This window comes from Xiphophorus maculatus, chromosome 23 (assembly GCF_002775205.1).
Source record: "Xiphophorus maculatus strain JP 163 A chromosome 23, X_maculatus-5.0-male, whole genome shotgun sequence".
NCBI lineage: Eukaryota > Metazoa > Chordata > Actinopteri > Cyprinodontiformes > Poeciliidae > Xiphophorus > Xiphophorus maculatus.
The window spans coordinates 30,596,543-30,618,442 of record NC_036465.1 but is presented as its reverse complement, the minus strand read 5'-3'; the positions used below and the strand labels follow the sequence as shown (position 1 = coordinate 30,618,442).

The 21,900-nt window shown below is 41.6% G+C and overlaps 2 protein-coding genes across 2 annotated transcripts; one reads left to right on the top strand and one right to left on the bottom strand.

Moving 5' to 3' along the window:
• Window positions 1-3,465: 3,465 nt before the first annotated feature.
• ndufc1 (NADH:ubiquinone oxidoreductase subunit C1) lies at window positions 3,466-5,875 on the bottom strand. The gene is made up of 4 exons (XM_023328874.1): window positions 5,748-5,875; window positions 4,834-4,937; window positions 3,666-3,737; window positions 3,466-3,583 (listed from the first exon to the last, which is right to left on the bottom strand). The coding sequence occupies exons 1-3, from the start codon at window positions 5,791-5,793 to the stop codon at window positions 3,678-3,680; spliced, it is 210 nt and encodes a 69-aa protein (XP_023184642.1). The 5' UTR covers window positions 5,794-5,875; the 3' UTR covers window positions 3,466-3,583; window positions 3,666-3,677.
• A 2,520-nt stretch (window positions 5,876-8,395) lies between these two features.
• On the top strand, window positions 8,396-21,663 carry LOC102235842 (N-alpha-acetyltransferase 15, NatA auxiliary subunit). Its single transcript, XM_023328760.1, has 20 exons — window positions 8,396-8,584; window positions 9,188-9,272; window positions 11,097-11,201; window positions 11,311-11,468; window positions 11,812-11,946; window positions 13,107-13,260; window positions 13,360-13,479; window positions 14,661-14,756; window positions 15,069-15,175; window positions 15,305-15,377; window positions 15,471-15,640; window positions 15,717-15,869; window positions 17,151-17,279; window positions 17,531-17,744; window positions 17,838-18,031; window positions 18,128-18,236; window positions 19,444-19,542; window positions 19,621-19,764; window positions 20,874-20,971; window positions 21,051-21,663. Exons 1-20 carry the CDS (start codon window positions 8,531-8,533, stop codon window positions 21,258-21,260), a joined length of 2,607 nt encoding a protein of 868 aa, XP_023184528.1. The 5' UTR covers window positions 8,396-8,530; the 3' UTR covers window positions 21,261-21,663.
• The last annotated feature ends 237 nt before the right edge of the window (window positions 21,664-21,900 follow it).

The following is a 21,900-nucleotide window of genomic DNA, read 5'->3' as shown; positions in this document are numbered from 1 at the left end:
GCTTTATTTCTTAACTTTATTGCTTTTTTACATTCATTTGTCCACCATGGCACCATTTTCTTATCATTTCTACACCTTGTTTTCTTTATAGAATTATCTGCTGCTTCCATAATTATTTCACTAATTTCTAAATTTATATCATTTATATCCATTGTCATATCTACTTTCTCTAAATTTATTTGACTCAAGTATCTAAATTTAATCCAGTCTGCCTTATTAAAATTCAGTTTTTTATTGACCTTTATATTCTTATTTAAATTTAATCCTACTCTTATTATAATGGGATAATGATCACTACCTATTGTTGAATTTTTATCAATGAACCACTCACAAATACCAGCTAAAACATCTGAAACAATTGTTAAATCAATAACTGATTCCATCCCTGTTCTTACATTGATTCTTGTTCCCCTCCCATCATTAATACATATAAGATTTTTCATTCCCATTAATTCTTCTATAACTTGTCCATTTCTATCATTACTTTTACCCCACAATGTACTATTTGCATTAAAATCCCCACACCAAATTATTTTCCCTTCCAAATATTCGGTTAACTCCTCCAATATTTCAATTGATAATGTTTTGCATGGATTATAAAAATTTATTATTTTAAATTTGCCTTCTTGTTCCCATATTTCAATTACTATATATTCAAGTTCTTTCCCTTTCCCTAATACCTGATATTGAATCCCTTGTTTTATAAATATTCCACATCCTCCTCCACCTCTCTCCTCCTGTCGGTCTCTTCTAACACTATTATATCCTTTAATCACAAAATCTAATGTTGTTTTTAACCATGTTTCCTGAACACAAATGATTTCTGGTTTATCCTCAAGACTATCAACATAACCTTTAAGTTCCTGTCCGTTAGCAATTAAGCTTCTTGCATTCCATTGTAATATTAGCATTAATTATTTTCACCTGGTGGTCCTGATCTACCATCTACCTCCAGCTTTTTGTTTATGTTCTCCCATGATCCCTCTTTAAACCCCAAAAACTTTTCAGCTCCTCTCACTATTATTTTAATTTTCTCAGTTTTATGCTTGGCTTGGTCCGTGCAGTTGATAACATATGCTACAAATAATATTAGTTTTTCTACTGATACTGTGATATTATCTTCTGATTGTACTTTGTTTTGCTGTGGGATTTGGCTCGCTATTTGTTCACTCTTTCTTGTTGTCTGCTCCTTCACATTTTTAACAGCTTCCGCATAACTAATGTTTTTAGTTGTTTTAATCTGTATAATTTCTTTTGCCTTCTTCCTTACCTCACATCCTCCATACGTAACTCTATGTTGCCCTCCACAGTTACAACATTTTTCTTGTGCTTCTTCTTTACACTCTTCTAATTTGTGATCTTCACCACATTTTGGACATCTTTGCTTCCCTTTACAAACTGCTGCTATGCGTCCATATCTTTGACACTTGAAACAACAAAGTGGTGGAGGGATATAAGGTCTGACCTGAAAACTGAGATAACCTATTTTGATGTTTTGTGGCAATTCTTTTCCTTCAAATTCAATGAGGATTGACAAACTTCCTACTCTTTCTCCATTTATTGTTCTTGACAATCTCTTCAAGTTATTTGCTTTTGCTCCTACAATACTTCGCTTAATTTTATCAAGATCTTCATCTAAAGGGATCCCATAAATCACTCCTCTAGTTTTTTTATTTTCTCCCACAATTTTTTTCTCCAACACAGTTTTTTTTACATATATTATCCACATTTAAAGCCTTATTTTTTTGTTCTTCATTTTTACAAACTACCAATAGGTTTCCATCTCTCAAAATCTTTACCATTTCAACATCTCCAATTTTCTTTTTTATTTCTCTTGACACCACAATGGGGCTGATGTTATCCTGTTCTTCTTCGTTCTTAAGTTTTAATATTATTTTAAATTCCTCCCTCACAACTTTCCTCCTAACTATCCTTTCTTCTTCGGAACTACTTCCTTCCAGTTCTCGTTTATTTCCTTGAATATCACCCATTTCCTTTCCTTCATCTGTTTTATGCCTTCCCCGTCCTCTCCCTCTTCCTCTCCCCACTGGCGTCCACCCTTCAAAATCCATGTCTTCCTCATTTCCTGTCTCCATTTCCAACCAAACCATTCACATACCAGTTTATGCCAAAATCAGCCTTTTCCGATATGTGTTTTGTTTTTGCCGCACTCCGTCTCCGCTCCGTCTCTTTGCCAAAAAAAAACAAAAACAAATCTCGTCAGCAGAGCTGCGCTGTAGAGTCAAGTGGATAGAGGACTGTTGAGAAACTGCAGCAGGAATGTATGACGGGCGAGTAATGACAGAGGACAGTGGAGATCTATGAGGGGTGCTTCCGAACCTGGAGCACTGTATTCAATTGGGGGCCCAGAAGGGTGCTTTTATAAATAAAAAAAGCTAATACAAGTAGATAGAGGAATTCCCACTAAGACCATTATGGTTGCCTGGGGTGGTGATGACTTTTTACAGCGGTCACTGGCTGAACGTGACCCAGTCCATCACTGGACAATATAAGCTTTCTTCATTGTCAGGTCTCACTCCAGCCGGTTAATGTCCGTCTCCATTGATAGTGTGGCCCTCACTGTTGTGGCCCCGAGTAAGGGCAGGAGAAAAAGAAATGAAACTGGAAATAAAGAAGAAATATACTTCTGAAAAGGAATTTAACCATCCTTGTAATTTTCATGCTCTACAGAAACACGTTCTCTGAATGTTGATGACATCAAATCTCTCCACACTATAATTCTTCAAAACAAGACTGAGTAGATCTACAATCTGCTTTATGTTCTGCCTCCCTACTGTCTGTTGAATCTGAAGCTGTTACCTCACACTGGCACTAATCACCCCCTATAAGTCATAGAGCCTCGATGCCTCCACACCTGTTTTAGGACGCAGCATGTGGAGATCATTTATTTGTCATACTTTTAAGCTCATGTTGAAGTAGATGAAGTCAAAGCGAACACTTGAATTTTGTTTTCATTTTGGATGACAGTTTCATAAATGAAATGTTAACAATCACTGTCAAGGAAAATCAAACATTTGCAGGGTGTTCATGTTTTGTCACCATAAGAATCACAAACCACATTTTAGATCAATTTTCTGTGACAACCAACTCAAAGTCACACAACTGTAAATACAAGTGACACATGGTTTTCAGTGTTTTTCAAAATCTGAAAAGTGTGAAGTGTATTTGAATTCATCCCCACTGAGTCAATACTTTGTTGATCCACCTTTGCTCTCCACTCTCATTTCAAGTAACTGTGAGATGAATTAATGATGTCAGATAAAGTCTTCGTTCAGATAAAAGCTCCCAGCATGCATCATCACGAACATGACTGCATCCTTTAACACGGGACAGTAATAAGAGTGTAAAGTTGATGAATAGAAGTACTGTACCACAGTGAAAACAGGCATAATGTCCTAGTGTCAGTCAAAGCTTTCTTAATTACATACGCAAAGTAATCAGGACTCCACAGTTCACACATGACATTTATTTATCTTATTTCATTGTATTTTACAGAGTTTAGGTTGGGGGGGTTACATGGAACAGAAGCAGATGTGTCCAACAGAGAGGATCCAAACGCTTCCTGTAAGAGAAGAGAAACGCATCAGGATTCCTCACACTGATATAAAGTCATAAACGGCAGCATTCACACCATGCTCACCTGCCTTCTGTACAGATCACTGAAGGCCTTTTTTCACTTCATACTCATGAACATCTGTGCTGTGCTGTTTGAAGAGCTGTGGGTGAAAGACACAGTCATTCACTGAGAAACAAACACTTAACAGGTTAAATCATCTTCAGAGATTCCTCCCTACATGTAACTTTTATCTTTTTTTGCAGTACCAGTATGCTGGAAGTAACTAATTTTAAAAACACATTAACATCCAGAAAGTTGTAAGATTTGTGATGAAGTCCACTGGGGGTGCACCTATTGCAGTCTTCTGACCAATCACCACTCTTTAGGCAGCCTGACCCGACGATTATACATTTTGCAGATAAAGATTTTTTTTAATCTGAAAAGTCTCTAAATATAGCAACAATGTTGTCAAGTTAGCAACAGTGGGGCAACTGCTGCTAACCACATAGATGCAGACGTGACCTGGTGGGCGGGTCTGTCAAGGCTCCCACTTACAGTGAGAACAGAAAGTATTCAGAACCCTTTCAATTTTTCACTCTTGGTTTGGTTGAAGCCATTTGCTAAAATCAAAAAACATTATTCACATTATTTATCATGAATGTACACTCAGCATTCAATCTTGATAGAAAATAACAGAAATGTAGACATATTTGCAAATTATTTAAAAAAGAAAAACTTAAATATTATATGGTCATAAGTATTAAAACACTTTGCTGTGACACTCATATTTAACTCACATGCTGTCCATTTCCTCTCATCCTCCTTGAGATGGTTCTACTAATTTATTGGAGTCCAGCTGTGTTTAATTAAACTGATTGAACTTGATTAGGAAAGGCACACAACTGTCTACATAAGAGCTCAAAGCAAATGAGAATCATGAGGTGGGAGGAAATGCCCCAGGAGCTCAGAGACAGAACTGTGGCAAGGCACAGATCTGACCAAGGTTCCAAAAGAATTTCTGCAGCAAAGGTCTGAAATTCTCTGATGGCAGAGAGAGATGAGATCAGTTTCACATCTAAGTATCGGCCAATCACGTGTCTCCTAAATTTAAAGAAATCAGAGCTGATTTATAGGTGCACCCCTACGTTTTACTACGTGTACATCACTTTATGACCTGTCTCATTCTCATCTACGGTCACCATCATGTAGCTGCCATGCTAACTTATGTCTCTTAGTGCACAAACATTGGTCCTCACCAGGCCCCAGATAAAAGCCGCTGTTCCAAACGCAAGACCCACTTGCAGCCAGTTGGGGCTGGCTGTGTCCGTCTTGGAGCTAGTGAAGGCTGATCTGGATCCGGCTGAAATACACACACACACACACACACACACACACACTGCGTTTAATGAACAATAAATACTACCATGAAACAGAAATATAGCACAAGAAAAAAGTTTTGGGGACAAGGAAAGCAAAATGTCTTCAAAATAAGTGTAAACATAGAAGCAACCTGAATGGGGGGTTGGTATGACCTTTGTTTTGACCCCCATTAAAAATACAGCATTTAAAATGTTAGTAAAAATAGACTGGACAAATGATAAATCAGAGTAGAACCAAATCACTTCTGAACAATGTAAAGGAGATCAGTGCATAGTGTAATAAAATGATCTGTTGTTGCCAGTTAATTTATTTTAATAAGATTTAAACTTAAATTGTGTGTGTTTATATAGGTGCAATCAAATGTGGATGTACGTCCCATCTCTAAATCAGTTCAGAAAATACAATCAGAATTCAACTAAAGTCCAGTTAAAGAACCATAACCCAATTCATTAATAACACAATACTACATCCTGATCAGTAGATTCTGTAAGTTAGTAAATCTGAGTCTAAACCAGCAGACATGACAGCAAACGGAATGAAAGGGCAGCTGTGATAGGATTGAAACAATGGACCCGGGATTTCAATGATCTAGTGGTTAAACTAGCTGCAATAAATGCATCACGGTTACCACTAAATTCTAATCTTTGCAGTGAGAAAAGAAGTCATCCGTGAGAAAACGACGCGCTAATGCTAAGCTAAGGTCAGACTGGAAAACAACCTCGGTGTTTTAATTAAGAATAACCAAATTAAACTTTAGTCATTCTTAAATACCACGCTGTGACTAACTCACCCCTGTTAATGAGAACAGCTCGGGATAACAAGCGGCTGAACGTCATTTTAGCCCTGACTGCTGCCTCGGTGCTGCGTTTAACGCCGCCTGCCTGAGACTGGCTGTCGACTGCGATGGATTTGAAAGCCTGGAAGGCCTGACTGATAGAGCGCCGAAAACTCGAACAAGCTCGTTTTAGCTCGGTTTAATGAACATTTGAAATATCTTGTTTGATATTGCTGACATTCAAAAAAACAAGCAGGAAAATAAAATATTTACTGCGGTATCAAATATTTTACCGATCTTGCTTTTGTTTTTTTAAAGTAACTTTCTTTCAGGTTATTTGAGAAAAACAAGGAACAGTAAACACTTGAACATATAAGAAACAATGCAAAGTGGCGACTATTGTTTTACTAGGACTGTGCATAATTTATAATATAATTTGGCAATTGGAGCTTTTGATGGTTTCAAAACACAAAATATGACATTGCCACAAATATTTATTTGTTGAAGACAAAATGCAAAGTAAGAGAAAGGTTAATTTGTCTTTCTTTTCATATTTAATATTAATAACGCAAAATCCTTGGAATCGAGAAACGAAAGACGACTTTGTAAATAACTAGTAGTGCTTTTATTACAGAAAATTTGAAAGTGTTTTATTTTGCCAGTAATTTTTGACTTCTGCTTTGAGCTGTATACGTTTAATTTTGGATTTAGCCCTTTCTGTCTAGTGCTGTTGTATAACAGATAGTTTGTTTTCTCCCAAATTTAGCTGTTAGTAAGTTACAGCAGTTAATACAACAGTTATTACAGTACGGCACTTTGTTTTTCACGGAGCAAGAAACATTATTTTATACTGACAGCCTCTCCGAAGGGTCAAAAGGTGCGTTGATTGTAAAAAAGTATTTACTTTTAATATATCTTGTCTGTCAACATGATTATTTGTCATAGTCGTAAAGTAATGTAAATTGAAACATTGTAAAGTGGATTATAATGCTAGGACGTATGGAATGCGCTCTTTGAAGGAATTAAATGTCATAAAACCATCAGTAAAGCTTCATCCTTGCTCGGAGCGGCACGCTACAGTTAAAAAAATCAAATAAAAGCAGGAATGTAATCGTGAAAGTGTAATACAGCTATTTTGACTTTACGAGGCGCTATTGTGAAGCATCAAAACAGTTCATCACTTCTTGTGATGGTTGTTATCACCAGTGATGTATCCTCAAGTAAACCGTTATTTAATTCACGCCTTTCTCTCTGCTCCATATTTAAAACCAGTCACTCTTCATCGAAACATCTCATGTTAGTGTTTGACATCAGAGTTGGGTCGCAACTAGTTACATAAACTCAACTTGTAACTAATTTGAAAAAAAACCCCCAGTACTTTCAGGAGTATTTTACTACGCTGAACTTTTTACTTTTACTTGAGTAATTTTATAAGTATCACTACTTTTACTTGAGTAACATTTCTGGATTCTCTACCCACTGTGAGTAACTTCACTGAATGAAGGACAGACATGTTTTAACCAAAATTCACCAGACAGATACACACACACACACACACACACACACACACACACACACACACACACACACACACACACACACACACACACACACACACACACACGCACGCACGCACACACACACACACACACACACACACACACACACACACGCACGCACGCACACACACACACACACACACCTGCAAGTTTAGTAAGAATTTCATCAGTTTTTAATTGAAAGAAACTGACTTTTTTAACTCTTACCTGAGTAATTTCTTGGATGGCAACTTTTTACTTTTACTTGAAAAAAAATATGTTCAAGTAGTGCTACTCTTATTTGAATAGACTATCATTACAAACTCAACCAAAGCACATTCCTGTTTTTAAGTACAACGTACAGGAGAAACAGCGCCACCTCAAGACGTATGGGGGAATTTTTCTGCCATAATCACACATGTTCAGTCTGAGAACAGGACTTCATGTCTTTCTTCTCAAAACTTGTAATGATTGTACTCAAAACGTCTCCTCGCGCTCACACTAAGTCTCTGCTCGGAGCAATGAACATGTGTGCTCTTGGATTATGGCAGAAAAATTCCCCCATATATTTATGCCCTGCAGAATTTGTTAAGGCTCAGACTTTTGAAGTCATTCCTGTGCGTCCACGGACCGTTGCTACTATTGAATGCTAGCCGGTCGTTTGACAGTGGGTGCGCACTATTTAACAGTCGGCGTGAAGAGAGGCGCGCCGGGCAGGTGGAGCTTGCACTGAATTTCAGTCACACTATCAACACAGACAGACTAATACGAAGCACACTCTGCTAACAACGACGACCGCACAAACCATACTGTTGATGTGAACAAAATGGGATTGTGTCGATGCCAAAAAGAAACGGCTGTTTTAAATGTAATAAATAATTCCGATAATTCTGCAGATAAATTCCAGACTTTATAAATATATATGTATAATCTGTTGCTAATATATTTATATAATTTATTTTATTATTATTATTTTATTATTTATTTATTTATTTGCCGAACATATAATGTAGAAACTCTTAGTTTCGCCGCTTATCATTTCTTACATTCAGGCCTCCCACCGGCTAGCTTGTAAGGAATGAACTCAGGAATTCAACATGACCCGGAGGAGAAGTGTAGCGGCCATTTTGCTCGGAAGGGGGGCCTCGGTTTAAACACGTGAGAAAGAGGAGCCTGAAGGTCCAGATAAAGTCCAATATCTCTGTTTCTAAAGGCGTTTCGTTCATGTGCAAACCAACAGTGGAGTAGGAAACCACCGCCATGCCCTCAGTGACTCTGCCGCAGAAGGAGAATGCTCTCTTCAAAAGGATTTTGGTAAGCACTTGGCGTTAGCTTATTGCAGTGCTAAGCAGTGGCCCGTTGTAGCACATATAAAGCAGGTTGCTAACTCATCAGGAGCCCAGCAATTATGAAGTCTGTGTTGTTAACTATCAGCTGTGATAGAGCAGCAGAGAAACAGCACCGCTGGATGGTTATTGTGGGATGCTGCAGATGTCTTTTGACCTGTCAATAGAGCCGAAGTGTATCAATGAATAGTTGACACATGACAGCCATGCCCAAGTTGAAGAGGAAAGCTGCGGCAGTTTGTCCGCCTAAAGTTGGCTTGTTGACTCGTGAGTGACGCTGAAGAGCAGCGGGGTGTTGTGGTTCTGTTTAGCACTGTTGTCACAGAGAAGTGAAGTCAGTTAAGTTAAACTCCAACTTGATACACTTCCCCTAACCAATAGTAAGAAACAGTTTAGAGTTTAATTAAAACTCGACAGCAGAGCTAGACCGTTGCTCCAGATGTGCTGACATCTCTGTCCCATCAGGATGAGGACTGTTCCCCTGTCAGCAACAGCTGGAGGAAAACTCCTGGAACGGTTTAGCTCATGGCGGCATGGTGCGATTCTTTTCTCTCTCTCTCTCTCCTTCCAGAGGTGTTACGAACACAAACAGTACAGAAACGGGCTGAAGTTCTGCAAACAGATCCTGAGCAACCCCAAATTTGCAGAGCATGGAGGTAAGAGACACCCTCTTCTTTCTTTTCCCTTTAACTCAGAGATTGTCTAGAAGTTTTTAACAGTTGCAAAGTCATGTTCCATGACAGGTGTCGCACACTAAAAGACAAAACAAACTTTGTTGTTCTTCCGTCAGCCTTCCTGTTATCTACTGAAAGTTTCTTTCTCTCCGGCAGCCAAAATAAACCACAGACGGATCCTGGAGAATCCAGCTTCTTTTTAAAAGCCTTTGATAGTTTACGCCTTTGTGTCTGTCTGTCTGTCTGTCTGTGGTTTTTTAATAACTATGAGACTCGGTTGTACAGTGGCACTGTTGATAGAAATGTTGTCTTTCAGAAAGAAGATCCAGCCTGAGTCTTCTTTCTGAACGACCCAGGCTGAAGGGACAGATGTTCTTGCTGTGATTTGCTATCAGTGTAAAACACTTCCTACTCTGATCACATCCAGCTACAGAATGAGGGACACGTTAAGGGAACAGAAAGCTAAAATAATGTGTGGAATAGCTTGAAGTCAGGGTGTTATCCACACATACAGCGTCTCTCCAGAAGGTAACCTGCTGTGTGTTCATGCCTGACATTACAGCTACAGTAGTAGGATAAGGTTGATGGCCGATCTCATCTGCCTCCAAAGGTCTGAAAATCAGCAGCTCTGCTGTTAGAGGCTGACACAGACCTGCCCATCAGGTCATGCTAACAATAATCACCCACTGTTAACTTAGCACCTTTGTCACTATACACATTGAAAGTGTGTTGTGATCTCTTAACACCTGACAGTGTTGGTTATAAAAAAACAAAATCAGCTAGAAAACTGCAATCAGTGCACCCCTACTAAGATAAATATTAAACTTAAATAAGGTAAAATCAGCTTATTTCTAGCCTGGTTAAAACCTTGTTCTACACTTTGCTTCGTTTAGAGGGTCGGGGCCCTTGACTGTTGTGCAGGGTTTGCTTCTTGGAGATGTGAACTGTGTTGAAGATTTAAATTTTTCCCAGTTGCTAACATTTGGCCGTGACGTATGTAATGTGCCAGTTTGACACTCTGAAGCTTACTGGAAATTCCCCGTGTTGTAAACAACCATTCTTCACTGAAGAGAGAAGAGTTGATCTGAACTTGTCAGCTCTTAACGTTAATCTGATATTTGGACGCTTGACCAACATGGACTGAACGGCTTCCTTCACTTCCTCTGCTGCCAGAAAATCAACAACATCGCTCACTTCTCCTTCTGTTCATTGATTGGCCCGTAAGAACTCTACCGTAGGAATATAAGTAAATGGAAGAAATCCCAGACAGATTACTGAAGGGAGATGAGAAGCTAACGGAATTGGGCAAGAAGCTTATTATGCAGACTGGCTTATTTCATGACTTCCCTTCTTTTTATTTACATAGAGGCTAATGGATGTTTGGACCACTGACTGCAGCAGACCTGTGAACTGCTGCCGTCATGGTAACAGACCACCAGAGCAGTCAGTTCATTTGAGTCTGTTCAGATATTCAGAGTTCAGTTTAAAGTTCAGCTGTGTCTTCTGTCGCTGTTGCTTCATGATGTCGTTTTACGGGCATACCACAAACACATGAATACGTGAATTAGTACTTAGCTATGAAAGCATGGCTGGACTCCACCAAATCAAATCTTACTTCACCATGTGTAGTGTTACTGAGGGCCTATGGACCAATTCATCTAGCTGTTGTCATGGTAATATCAGATGTAGTCTGCTTGTTAATTAAACTGGAATTAACAGATTGAATCGTGCTTCAATAAGAATGTTTGGGCCGTTTCTCTCTAACCCTGTGATATGAACGCTGCCCTGGTTGACTCTGGGCTGCAGAGACGCTGGCCATGAAGGGGTTAACCCTCAACTGCCTGGGCAAGAAGGAGGACGCCTACGAGCTGGTGAGACGAGGCCTACGCAACGACCTGAAGAGCCATGTCTGTATCCTTCACCCTGCTGCCCCCCAGGGCGCCTGCTCTCCTCTGACTGACTAACCCTCACCAGGGCTCAGTTCTGATCGGTGCTGTTCCTGAACTCAGACTCCTTCCAGGCTGGCATGTCTACGGCCTGCTGCAGCGCTCTGATAAGAAATATGACGAGGCCATCAAGTGTTACCGCAACGCTCTGAAGTGGGACAAGGACAACCTGCAGATCCTCAGAGACCTGTCCCTGCTGCAGATCCAGATGAGGGACCTGGAGGGCTACAGGGTGAGAGACACGCGCACACACACACACACACACACACACACCCACACACACACACACACACACACACTGCTCAGAGTCTCATACCTGCAGGTACAAGGAGCTGATGGGTTCATTAGAGAAGCTCAGCGGTGGACAGTGTCTAATCTACTTCAAACTGATTGTTAAATATTTAAAGTCAGCCAATGACAGAGCTCTCCAGTCAGACAGTTCAGGTCAAACAATCAGCTGCAGGATGGTAGTATGGAGAGACTACAAACAGAAATCCAGGACCCAGCAGTGAGGGTGGCCTGGTTGGTCAGCCCAGCAGGAGCATGATGTGGTGACCCCCTGCGTCTGTCTGTAGGAGACCCGCTACCAGCTGTTGCAGCTGCGTCCTGGCCAGCGGGCCTCATGGATTGGCTATGCTGTCGCTTATCACCTCTTGGAAGACTTTGAGATGGCGGCTAAGATCGTGGAGGAGTTCCGGAAAACCCAGCAGGTACGCTAGGGCTGAATGAGCTGAAGTAAAAATCATGATGACTGCAGAGCAGATGGAGGATTTACTTTGAGCTGCTGTTAGCTCCTGTATGGAGGAGAGATGACTCCTTTCCTCCATACTTGTGTTATGGAGGAGAAGACTGGTTACGTTACTGGGCCAAGTTTAGTATTATTTTACTCATTGAGTATTCTGTCCATTGTTCTGATGATTAATCCGATTTAAAATATTGTCACATTGTGCAGTTCTTTTTATTAAACCACTTATACCTATTTTGTACAACATCAAATATATAATTCCTGTTTTTAATTTAAGAAAACAAACATTTTATTGCCCAAAAGTTAATAACATGATTCCTTTAATGAACACTGGATTATATGCAGCAGAAAGGACTGTATTGATGTTAGGGTTAGATGTTCCACTGGACTGAACATCAATACAACAGCTGATCTGTTGATTATCCATTCATTGATTAATAATTGGATAACATAAGGTGATTAATTGAAGATTTTTCTCCAAAATCTGAAACAGGTGAAGTTAAAACTGCGACTTGGGGAGTTCTGAGTAAAACATATTTACAGACAAAGAATGTTTTATCAAATGAAACATATATATTTGTCGTAGATTTTGGATTCACATATTGTTCTTTCTGCAAACAGTCTTTCTTTAGTCTGTGTGCTCCAGTTAACGATTATTTGATTACTAAATTAGTTTACTATTATTTCAATAATTGTTTCATCCCTAAAGTTTAGTTCTGAAAGGTTGACTGAACAGTCACTTTACTTGGACTTATATATTTCCACGTGGTTTACCAGTGTTTCTGGGTCTAGTTCATCTGGAACCCTATTTGTAAGGTCAGACACTGATGTGGGGCGAGAAGCATCAGGCTCAACTCCAAATCGTCTCTGGGGTGTTCTGATGGATTGGCAGGTTGAATCATTGCTGCTCAAAGCTGTCCTGTATCTTTACCTGCTGCTTCAGTTTGGTGGCTGGAACCACATTTGTTGTGCGGCTGCAGTTACCAGGCAGACATGTTGTCAGAAAGCTGCTGTGGCAATGATCCCAGTCAGTGTTATCACTATCATAACCAGCGATCAGGAGGTTCAATACAGGCTGAAATGGTTCCCCTGTGTGTGTGGGCGTGTGTGTGTTTTGGTGTCCAGACGTCTCCAGACAAGGTGGACTATGAGTACAGTGAGCTGCTGCTGTATCAGAACCAGATCCTGAGGGAGGCTGGCCTGCACAAAGAGGCACTGGAGCACCTGAACAGCTATGAGAAGCAGATGTGTGACAAGCTGGCTGTGGAGGAGACCAGAGGTGAGCACGCTGCCTCTGCAGGCTGCAGTGGAGCCCATCTGAAGGCTGCTGAGGCTCTTAATGCACAGCTGTGCAGCGTGAACATGTGTGTGTTTGTAGGAGAGCTACTGTTGAAGCTGGAGAGGCCAGAGGAAGCTTCAGAGATCTACACAAGACTTCTGGAGAGGAACCCAGAGAACTGGGCCTACTACAAGGGCCTGGAGAACGCCTTAAAACCAGGTGCACACAGCATATAGCAAGAATTCATTCCCATTAGAATGAAAAGTCTCTCTGCATGGATAATTGTATACTGAGGGGCACCAATGAATCGGCTGTGATTTCCTTCATTCTGGTGATTGGCCGATACTTGCATGTAAAACTGATCTTATCTTCCTCCACCAAGGTCTGAAAGTCAGCCACTGTCCTCTTTTGCTCTGCAGTTAGAGAGGATCACATACAGGCCCACCAGGTCATGTCTGCAATCAAGCTGAAAATGGTCCTAGTCCAATCATGAGCCAATTACTTCAGACTTCTCTACTCTTTACAGATCTTTTATTTTGAATCCTAAATCTCTGTCTTGGGATTCTGTTCACATCATATCTCACATCCCTCTAGCTGCTCTAACACCCATATTTCCACTGGGTCAGTCGGCATCACCATGCCAACATTGTTTACGTTACCAAAGCCGCTGCTGGCTAGCAGAGGCAGAGAACTAGTTAGCCTGGATGTTAGCATGTCATAAAAGCAACCTTCTGCGTATGACATTCTGTTTGTGCCACCTACCTGAGACTGATGTGAGCGGATATAACTTTGTGAACAAACATTAATGTGTGTGTTATGCGTTTACAATTCACACACGTTTAGCTTGGTGTCATCACCAGCCAATCATCATTATCATCTGAATTCTGGTTGTGACTTTTCAATCACAACCAATAAATCAAAACACTGCATCACATAACAAACAAACAGCAGGATTTAGGAAAACAAGAATGGTAACTACTGTAAATGGTTTAATGTTGTACCATCGGAATATTTACTTAAGCAGACAAACTTACTCATTGTCCATTTTAGATAATATCTCTTTTCATTGATTTTACTTTTAAATGTGACTAGTATTTCATAGCTTACCCACTGGCAGATAACTAAGTTAGGATTTAAGTGAAGTGAAAAAAAACTACAGGCCTTTAGTAGGTTTTCTCAAGCTAACCATAGAAACCGTATTGTATTCCAATGTATTGTATTCCATATATTACAGTCTGGTGTTTCCTCACAATTCAGGATAGATTCAGGATAAATCCTCTTAGTGTGTTTCTCGCATGAAAACTACGTTCTGTGCAGTGTTAGAAGCACTAACAAAAACAACTCTAAAGATCAAACGGCGTTAACATGTTAGCATTAAGTGTCTGTGTGTGTGTCTTCAGGCAGTGTAGAAGAGCACCAGAAGATCTATGAGGAGTCCTGGACGAAGTTTCCCAGGGGTCTGGTTCCTCGAAGGCTGCCTCTTAACTTCCTCACAGGTAAACGCAGGGCAGCCTGCTGCTAGATCCATTAGCACTCTTAGCCCAGCCTTTGGGTCGTACTGATATCAGCATGGCTGCAGCAGCTCCCCCTGTTGGCAACATCAACATTAGCATTACATTAGTAGTTCTCAGGTGGGGTACAGCAGGAGACGGATCAGGTGGTTAAGTTGAACCAAACATCCTGGCTCCATGTTCAGTGTCATCCTCTCCTCTGGGAATCAGACAGGGTGTAATATTCTGGGCTGATAACTCTATATTGCCATTCCAGCATCACATTCCTGTCTCCTTCCTGTTTGTTGTGCCGGTCAGGGGAGAAGTTCCGGGAATGTCTGGACATCTACCTGAGGATGAACTTCACTAAAGGCTGCCCTCCTGTCTTCACCACACTCAAATCCTTGTACACAGACAGAGAAAAGGTTAGCAGAACTGTTCTGCTGGAAAGTTTCTGGCTGAGTATGAATGTATTAACGTATTTTGTTCATTTTTCCATTTTAGGTAGAGCTAACTTATTGTGTTTTTTTTTTTTATGTTTTTGGGGCATGCAGGTTACGATAATAGAAGAATTAGTACTTGGCTATGAAAGCTGTTTAAAAAGCAGTCGAATGTTTAGTGAAGATGGTAAGTGTTTAGATGTCCTAATGCATCACTCTGATTGGTTTCATTCTAGCTGTCTCTAAATGCAGGAGTTGTGTGTGTTACGGGTGTGTGCAGATGATGGGAAGGAGGAGCCTCCGACCACCCTCCTCTGGGTGCAGTACTTCCTGGCCCAGCACTTTGGCTTCATCGACAAGGCCAGCCAGGCACTGGAGTACATCAACGCTGCCATCGACAGCACACCCACACTGATCGAGCTCTTCCTGGTCAAGGCCAAGATCTACAAGGTATGACGGTGCACTCAGAGTGACACGCGGCACCGAGACGACACAACTTCCTCTAACTGTCCGGCCTGATCTGCAGCATGCAGGCAACATCAAGGAGGCGGCTCGATGGATGGACGAGGCCCAGGCGCTGGACACTGCCGACCGATTCATCAACTCCAAGTGTGCCAAGTACATGCTGAAGGCCGGCCTCATAAAGGAGGCAGAGGAGATGTGCTCCAAGTTTACAAGGGTACACTTACACTGGTCACTGTTTTCCTAAAGGTGGTTAGGCTGGAAGAATAGCCTGTCTCAAAGGATTTAGGGACCAAAACATCCTGACTGCAGAGTGTCCACGCATCCTAAAAAGCTTTAGGTTCATGTATCTAAAATTAAGGCCTTAAAATGTCTTGAATCCATGAAAAAGATGTAGGTTGGCCTTAAATACATTAATTTTAAATGTTGTCATTCCAGATCTATTTAATCTCATATAGTGTATGGGGGTTTTGTTTTCTTTCAGGCAAAAGTTTAAGTCATCATAAACATGATTGTTAGGCGGTTCCCTTAATATACCCTCCTGGCTGGCTAGCTAGCTTTGTTCCATTCATCATGCAAATGTATCTCCAGTTGGATGTATGACTTTGGTTTTTGCCACTGGCTCACTTCTGTTTCAAACTCATATGATGCTAAGAGCTTTCTGTGCAAAAAAAACAACTTTTAGGCTTTGCACTGTGGGGGTTGAAGGTTCAGAGAGCCACATGCAGTGTGAGACACAAACCAAGAGGGTGTGAATGTTAAAGTGGACATATCAAGCAAAATTCACTCTTTAAAATACAGTAGTAACACCACTGTGATGAATTAATTTGAATACATATTTCTGTTGTTTTATCGTCTTTATTCTCCTGCTCTGGAGTAATGAAAACGTGTTTGAACTCTTTTTTTCCCATTCACTTTGTATTTTTATTGTCTAAAAGGTTTAAAATGTATAAATGTAAAGTTTTTCTATACCACATGGCTAATTAGCATATGAGAACAATCACACATTTCCACTGGTTTTCCTCAAACTTGCAGGTCATAATTGTTACTAATAATATACATGCAGCACAAAACTCCTCAGCAGTCTGTCTCTCTGTTCTGTCCACACAAACAGACAGATTTTTAAAAGGAGCAGCAGAAGCAAATGAGGTGCATCAGCAGAGCTGTTTAGTTGTTTCTGCTGCCTGCATATTGAGCTGTTAGTCTGTCATGAGACTGTCATATAGCAACACACTTCAGTCAGAGGCTTCTTCAGATTTGTAGCAGACAGACTGCTACTGGAAATCTTCCTGTCCATGCTGGCACCACCAAAATGACTCTTTGAAAATGTAATATTTCTCTGGGATAAAGTAATTGTGAGTTGAATTGAATCGACTCACAGGGCCTTAAAGTTGACTTGTAAGCTGTTTCTGGTGCAGAGTGTTATTCTGGCCTCAGGGCTGATGCTCTTCTAACAGGCTTCATTCACCTCCTGTGTTTGTGACTCTTGTGTCTCCAGGAGGGGACATCTGCAGTGGAGAACCTGAATGAGATGCAGTGCATGTGGTTCCAGACAGAATGCGCTTTGGCCTACAAGGCCATGAACAAGTTTGGTGAGGCCCTGAAGAAGTGCCATGAGATCGAGAGGGTACGTTGGTTATTCACTCTGTCATCGCAGGCGTCCATTATTGTGAAGAAGTCTAAAACCACCAATCATGTTTCATTTTTGCTCGGTTGCTGTTCCTGTTATTCTTGAAGTCAGAATCGCTTCTTTTTCCGGATTGAACAGTTACTTGTTCTACATCTATTAACGTGTTAATCTGCTGCATTGTTCAGGTTTCTCAGCGTATCAGCTGGATTCATGGAACTCTGAATCTGTCCTCTCCTTGTGTCTCTCAGCATTTTGTGGAGATCACAGACGACCAGTTTGATTTCCACACCTACTGCATGAGGAAGATGACGCTGCGCTCCTATGTGGACCTGCTGAAGCTGGAGGACGTCCTACGACAGCATCCCTTCTACTACAAAGCCGCTCGCACCGCCATCCAGATCTACCTGGACCTACATGACAAGCCACTGACCGATGACAACAAAGAGAGACAGGCGGACGCAGGTCTGACGCCGTGTTTCCTCTGGCTTTAGTAGAGAGCTACATAGTGGGTGTGGAAAAAACACATGAACAAATAAAACTTTTCTTTTCATGCAGAAAACCTAACAGACAAGGAGCTGAAGAAGCTGCGGAACAAACAACGAAGAGCGCAGAAGAAGGCTCAGTTAGAGGAGGAGAAGAAGAATGCAGAGAAGGAAAAGCAGCTGAAGAACCAGAAGAAGAAAAAGGAGGACGATGATGAGGAAATTGGAGGGCCCAAGGAGGAGCTAATACCAGATAAGTTAGCTAAGGTGGGTTCAGGGGTTCTTGTGTTCTGTCAGCTTGAAGGAACGTTTTTGGAGTTTAAAAATAAATAATAAAAACTTGTTCTGATTGTGTGTTCCCAGCCAGAGAACCCCTTAGAGGAGGCAGTCAAGTTCCTCATCCCTCTGAAGAACCTGGTGCGCAACAAGATCGAGACTCACCTGTTGGCCTTTGAGATCTACTTCAGGAAAGGTTGGCAGCTCAGAGGAAGGATGGGATTGGTCAGCCACATCTGCTGCCTCATGGCAACTTCAGATTGGCAGTCAGAAATTTCTGTTTAAATATGTCTGACTGCTGTGATTAATTCAGCCTTTAAGCCTTTCTAAGTCTGTTCTGTAATAACTATATAATAGATAGACTGACTCTTTACTGACCTATACCTGCTGACTGTAACTTAGATGACCAATCCCCAGGATTTGTAAAAATCTGACCTGCTGATACAGTTTTGAACTGATTCCAGATTCTCTTTAGGGAAATCTCTCAGAGGTTCTATAGCAGCGGTCCCCAACCTTTTTAGTCGCGCGGACCGGTCAGCCCTTCGCAATTTTGCTGGGGGGGGCAGTACTCCGATGTTGTTTTGTTACTCATTCTGCTGCAAGTTGGCTCAATTTTGACGCGCAAGACGTAACCGGTAAAATCCGGTTTAGGATTTTCAAAATAAAAGATCCCGAAGTAGTTCATTATTTCTTGCACGGCCCGGTACCAATTGGTGGCCCGGTGGTTGGGGACCACTGTTCTACAGGATATATTCTCATGTGATCAGTTGTTTATTAGCTGTATTGGAAGCAGAGGTGACATCACATGGTGAAAGTTTGTGCCAACATGTCTGAGAACAGAGAGTGGTTCTGATCGCCCGCTGGTTTCACGGTGCATTGCCACTCCATCTGTAACCTGGTTTATCCACATGTTAAAGTGTTGCACTAGAAAAGGTTGATGGAAACTGCAGAATTCAAATAACTTTCTCAATTTTGCAACATTTTTACGCTCACATGAATGTAAAAAGGTTTTTGGCTTTTCTGAAGTAGAGTTAATGCACTAAAGTGTAGATGGAGACACTTTTACAGAATAAGTTCCAATGTAGCAAATGTTCTCATCCACTGCTGGCTCTGTGAAATCTATCCCGTTCAGAGGGAAAGACTTCTTCTGACATGTGAGGTCCATTCTAGTTTACAACCTCAACTTCCTGTTTATTACAGCCATACATGTCATCAACATCTGACATAGCCTGGTTGATTTGCTCTAAACCAGTAGATAGAAACACACTGAAGTTAAAGGTTTGTCTAAATAATGAGCACCATAATTAGATGGAAACTCAGCAACTGATCCAGCCTGTTTTTGTAGAGAAAACAAAGGTCTTTTTCCTCCACCATAACTTGTCTGTCCATTCTTTACCTCCCAGAGAAGTACCTTCTGATGTTGCAGTCGATAAAGAGAGCGGTGGCCATAGAACCCTCCAACCCATGGCTGCACCAGTGTTTAGTACGCTTCTTCAAGAAGGGTGAGAAAGTGACCGCTGGCCGTGTTCAGCTCTCGGTCCTTCCAGAGGAGACTAAAGCTGAGTGTTTGCTGCCTGCAGTGAGTGAGAGTGCAGACCTGGCCGAGGCGGTGAGGACCGTGCTGAAGCAGGAGATCTCCAGGCTGTTTGGAGACAGCAACCCTCAGAGCTTCAACAAGAACTACCTGAGCCAACACTCCAGCTGCATCCCCCACCGGCTGGCTGGTAGGTTCTCCTCAGAGGGAGCAGCTACAGGCTGCACCGTGTTCCTGGCTCTGCTCTAGTTACTGATTTAAACATGTGCAGCTCAAGAAAACATTGGGACTGTACAACATCAAAACTGCTAAAATGAGTAAAAACCTGGGAAGCTAAAGGCTAACTTGAAAATACAGAGGCCAAGCTGTATGGTGCTGAGAACAGTAGACAGACTTACTAAAGAGCTTTACAAGAAAGCAACAGTTTCTGCTTTCTTGTATGTAGCCTGTCTTTGCATATTGTAAAAAATATTTTACTGGTGGTGGGACTCAATTAAAAGTTTGTTGAAGGGGCTGTAATTAACTAATCACTATTGCATTTTAATAAAACCATATATTGACAAAATAAGCAACATTTTCAATTCAAAACCCGTTTTTTGCCAGTTAAATTATTGAATAAATACAAATAAGAGCTCTACAAGAAGGATATTTATACTTTTTCATCTGTTATTCAGTTTGTCCACCATCAGTGTAGATAGACAGATTGTTATTCAATCCATTCATCTTTCCAGAGTTTCAGGAACTCCTGATCATTCATGGAACTTCTGTATAAATGTGACTGTAGAAGCTGACATTAGCGTTAGCATCTGTGCTGCAGCTACATGGTTAACATTGAGATGCTATTTTAGGCTTGAATAGCTTCGCTGACAGGCTAACTCCTTTTAGCTCAACCTGAACACAACAATAGTCTTTTCCAGCGTCCAATCAGGTCGTTTTTTAGAGGCAAAAAAACCAAGATCTAAAGTATGATGACAGAGTGGGTAAGACTGTGAAGTCTTTGAGTAAACCCAAATTAGTTTAACACTGAAAGCTACATTCAGACTGTCACCCTCAGTGTCAACATGAATGTAAAAATCTCCTCTATATATTCTTTTTAATTAGAGAGTTTGGTTTTTTTTTCCATCTATTTTTGTTCATGTGTTCCTGTGCTTCAGTCTTCCCTGGGGAAGATAAACCTGATTTGGCCGATTTAAATAAGAAGCACTTATCTGTGATTTAACTGAATCCATTCTGGGCTCTGTTCTATGCAACGTTTGCACCAGAAGCACCGCTCAGGCCCGTGTCTCCTTGTGTCTGCAGCTGCTAAGATGATGGTCTACCTGGAGCCGTCCTCTGATAAAATGGCCTGTGAGATCGCGACAGCTCTGGCCGAGCCTCTGTCTGGAAGAAGCATCCAGGTGAGTTGTTTGACCACTGGGAGGGAGTGGGGCCACAGTGAGCGCCATGGTAACTGAAGCGGTGTGTGTTTGTCCCCAGATCTGCTCCGAGGTGCTGGAGGCTCTGAGGAGCGGCCAGCTGGGCGAGGCTCAGCAGAAAGCAGCCGAGTCTTACTGTGCCACCTGCAACAAGATCTACCCTTACTCCCTGGCCTTCATGCCCCCCGGTTACCAAGACAACAGCACCACAATCAGCGCCAACGGCGACCTGTCGGCAGGAGAGCAGGATGACCTCGCACATGAAATGTGAGGAGGGGGGAAGAATGGGGGGGATCAGAGGGGGAGACTTAGTTCACCACCACAGCCCCACCCCCCACCCCCACACATTGCACTGATCTGCTGGACTGAGCGCCCCAGGATGGACGGCAAAGGGAACAGAACCATCAGACTTTTTTAAACAACACAAAAGGCTCTGCCCAGTTCATGACATCAGAAAAGAACTGATATATTTACACTGGGAGGCAAAGGATTGTGGGAAGTGTTTTCATTGGCTGGCCGGAGCGGCCTGGTGAACACAGTCTAGGTTTTCTAGAACGGCCCGTGTTTTCATGCCAAGTCCTTCTTTTAGGTGCATCTGCTTCTCACGTTTTTAAAAGTAATTTATATATTACAAACTGACAGAGGAATTAATAAAACTGTTTGCAAAACCTGTGTGACAGGTGTGTGTGTGTGTGTGTGATGGGAGGTTAGGGGGAGTAATCTGGCTGACCATGCTCTGCTGTAGGAACAGGAAGCAGTAAGACCAAACGGTCAGTCACGTTGTTGGACAGAATGTTCACTTCCTGTTCCCTCAGCTGCTGCTTCTCGCCGCCTGTGGCCATTTCTAAGCAAAGCGGTGATGAATTTGTGAGCACTGAAACTGAATAGAACAGCACCACTAGTGGTGGGAG

Coding starts and splice junctions, on each gene's coding strand:
- LOC102235842 (XM_023328760.1), top strand. CDS start 8,531: ATGCCCTCAGTGACTCTGCCGCAGAAGGAGAATGCTCTCTTCAAAAGG. Junction 8,585..9,187: donor CTCTCTTCAAAAGGATTTTG/GTAAGCACTTGG, acceptor CTCTCCTTCCAG/AGGTGTTACGAACACAAACA. Junction 15,641..15,716: donor TCAAGGCCAAGATCTACAAG/GTATGACGGTGC, acceptor CCTGATCTGCAG/CATGCAGGCAACATCAAGGA.
- ndufc1 (XM_023328874.1), bottom strand. CDS start 5,793: ATGACGTTCAGCCGCTTGTTATCCCGAGCTGTTCTCATTAACAGGG. Junction 4,938..5,747: donor AGCTGTTCTCATTAACAGGG/GTGAGTTAGTCA, acceptor TGTGTATTTCAG/CCGGATCCAGATCAGCCTTC. Junction 3,738..4,833: donor CGGCTTTTATCTGGGGCCTG/GTGAGGACCAAT, acceptor TTTCACCCACAG/CTCTTCAAACAGCACAGCAC.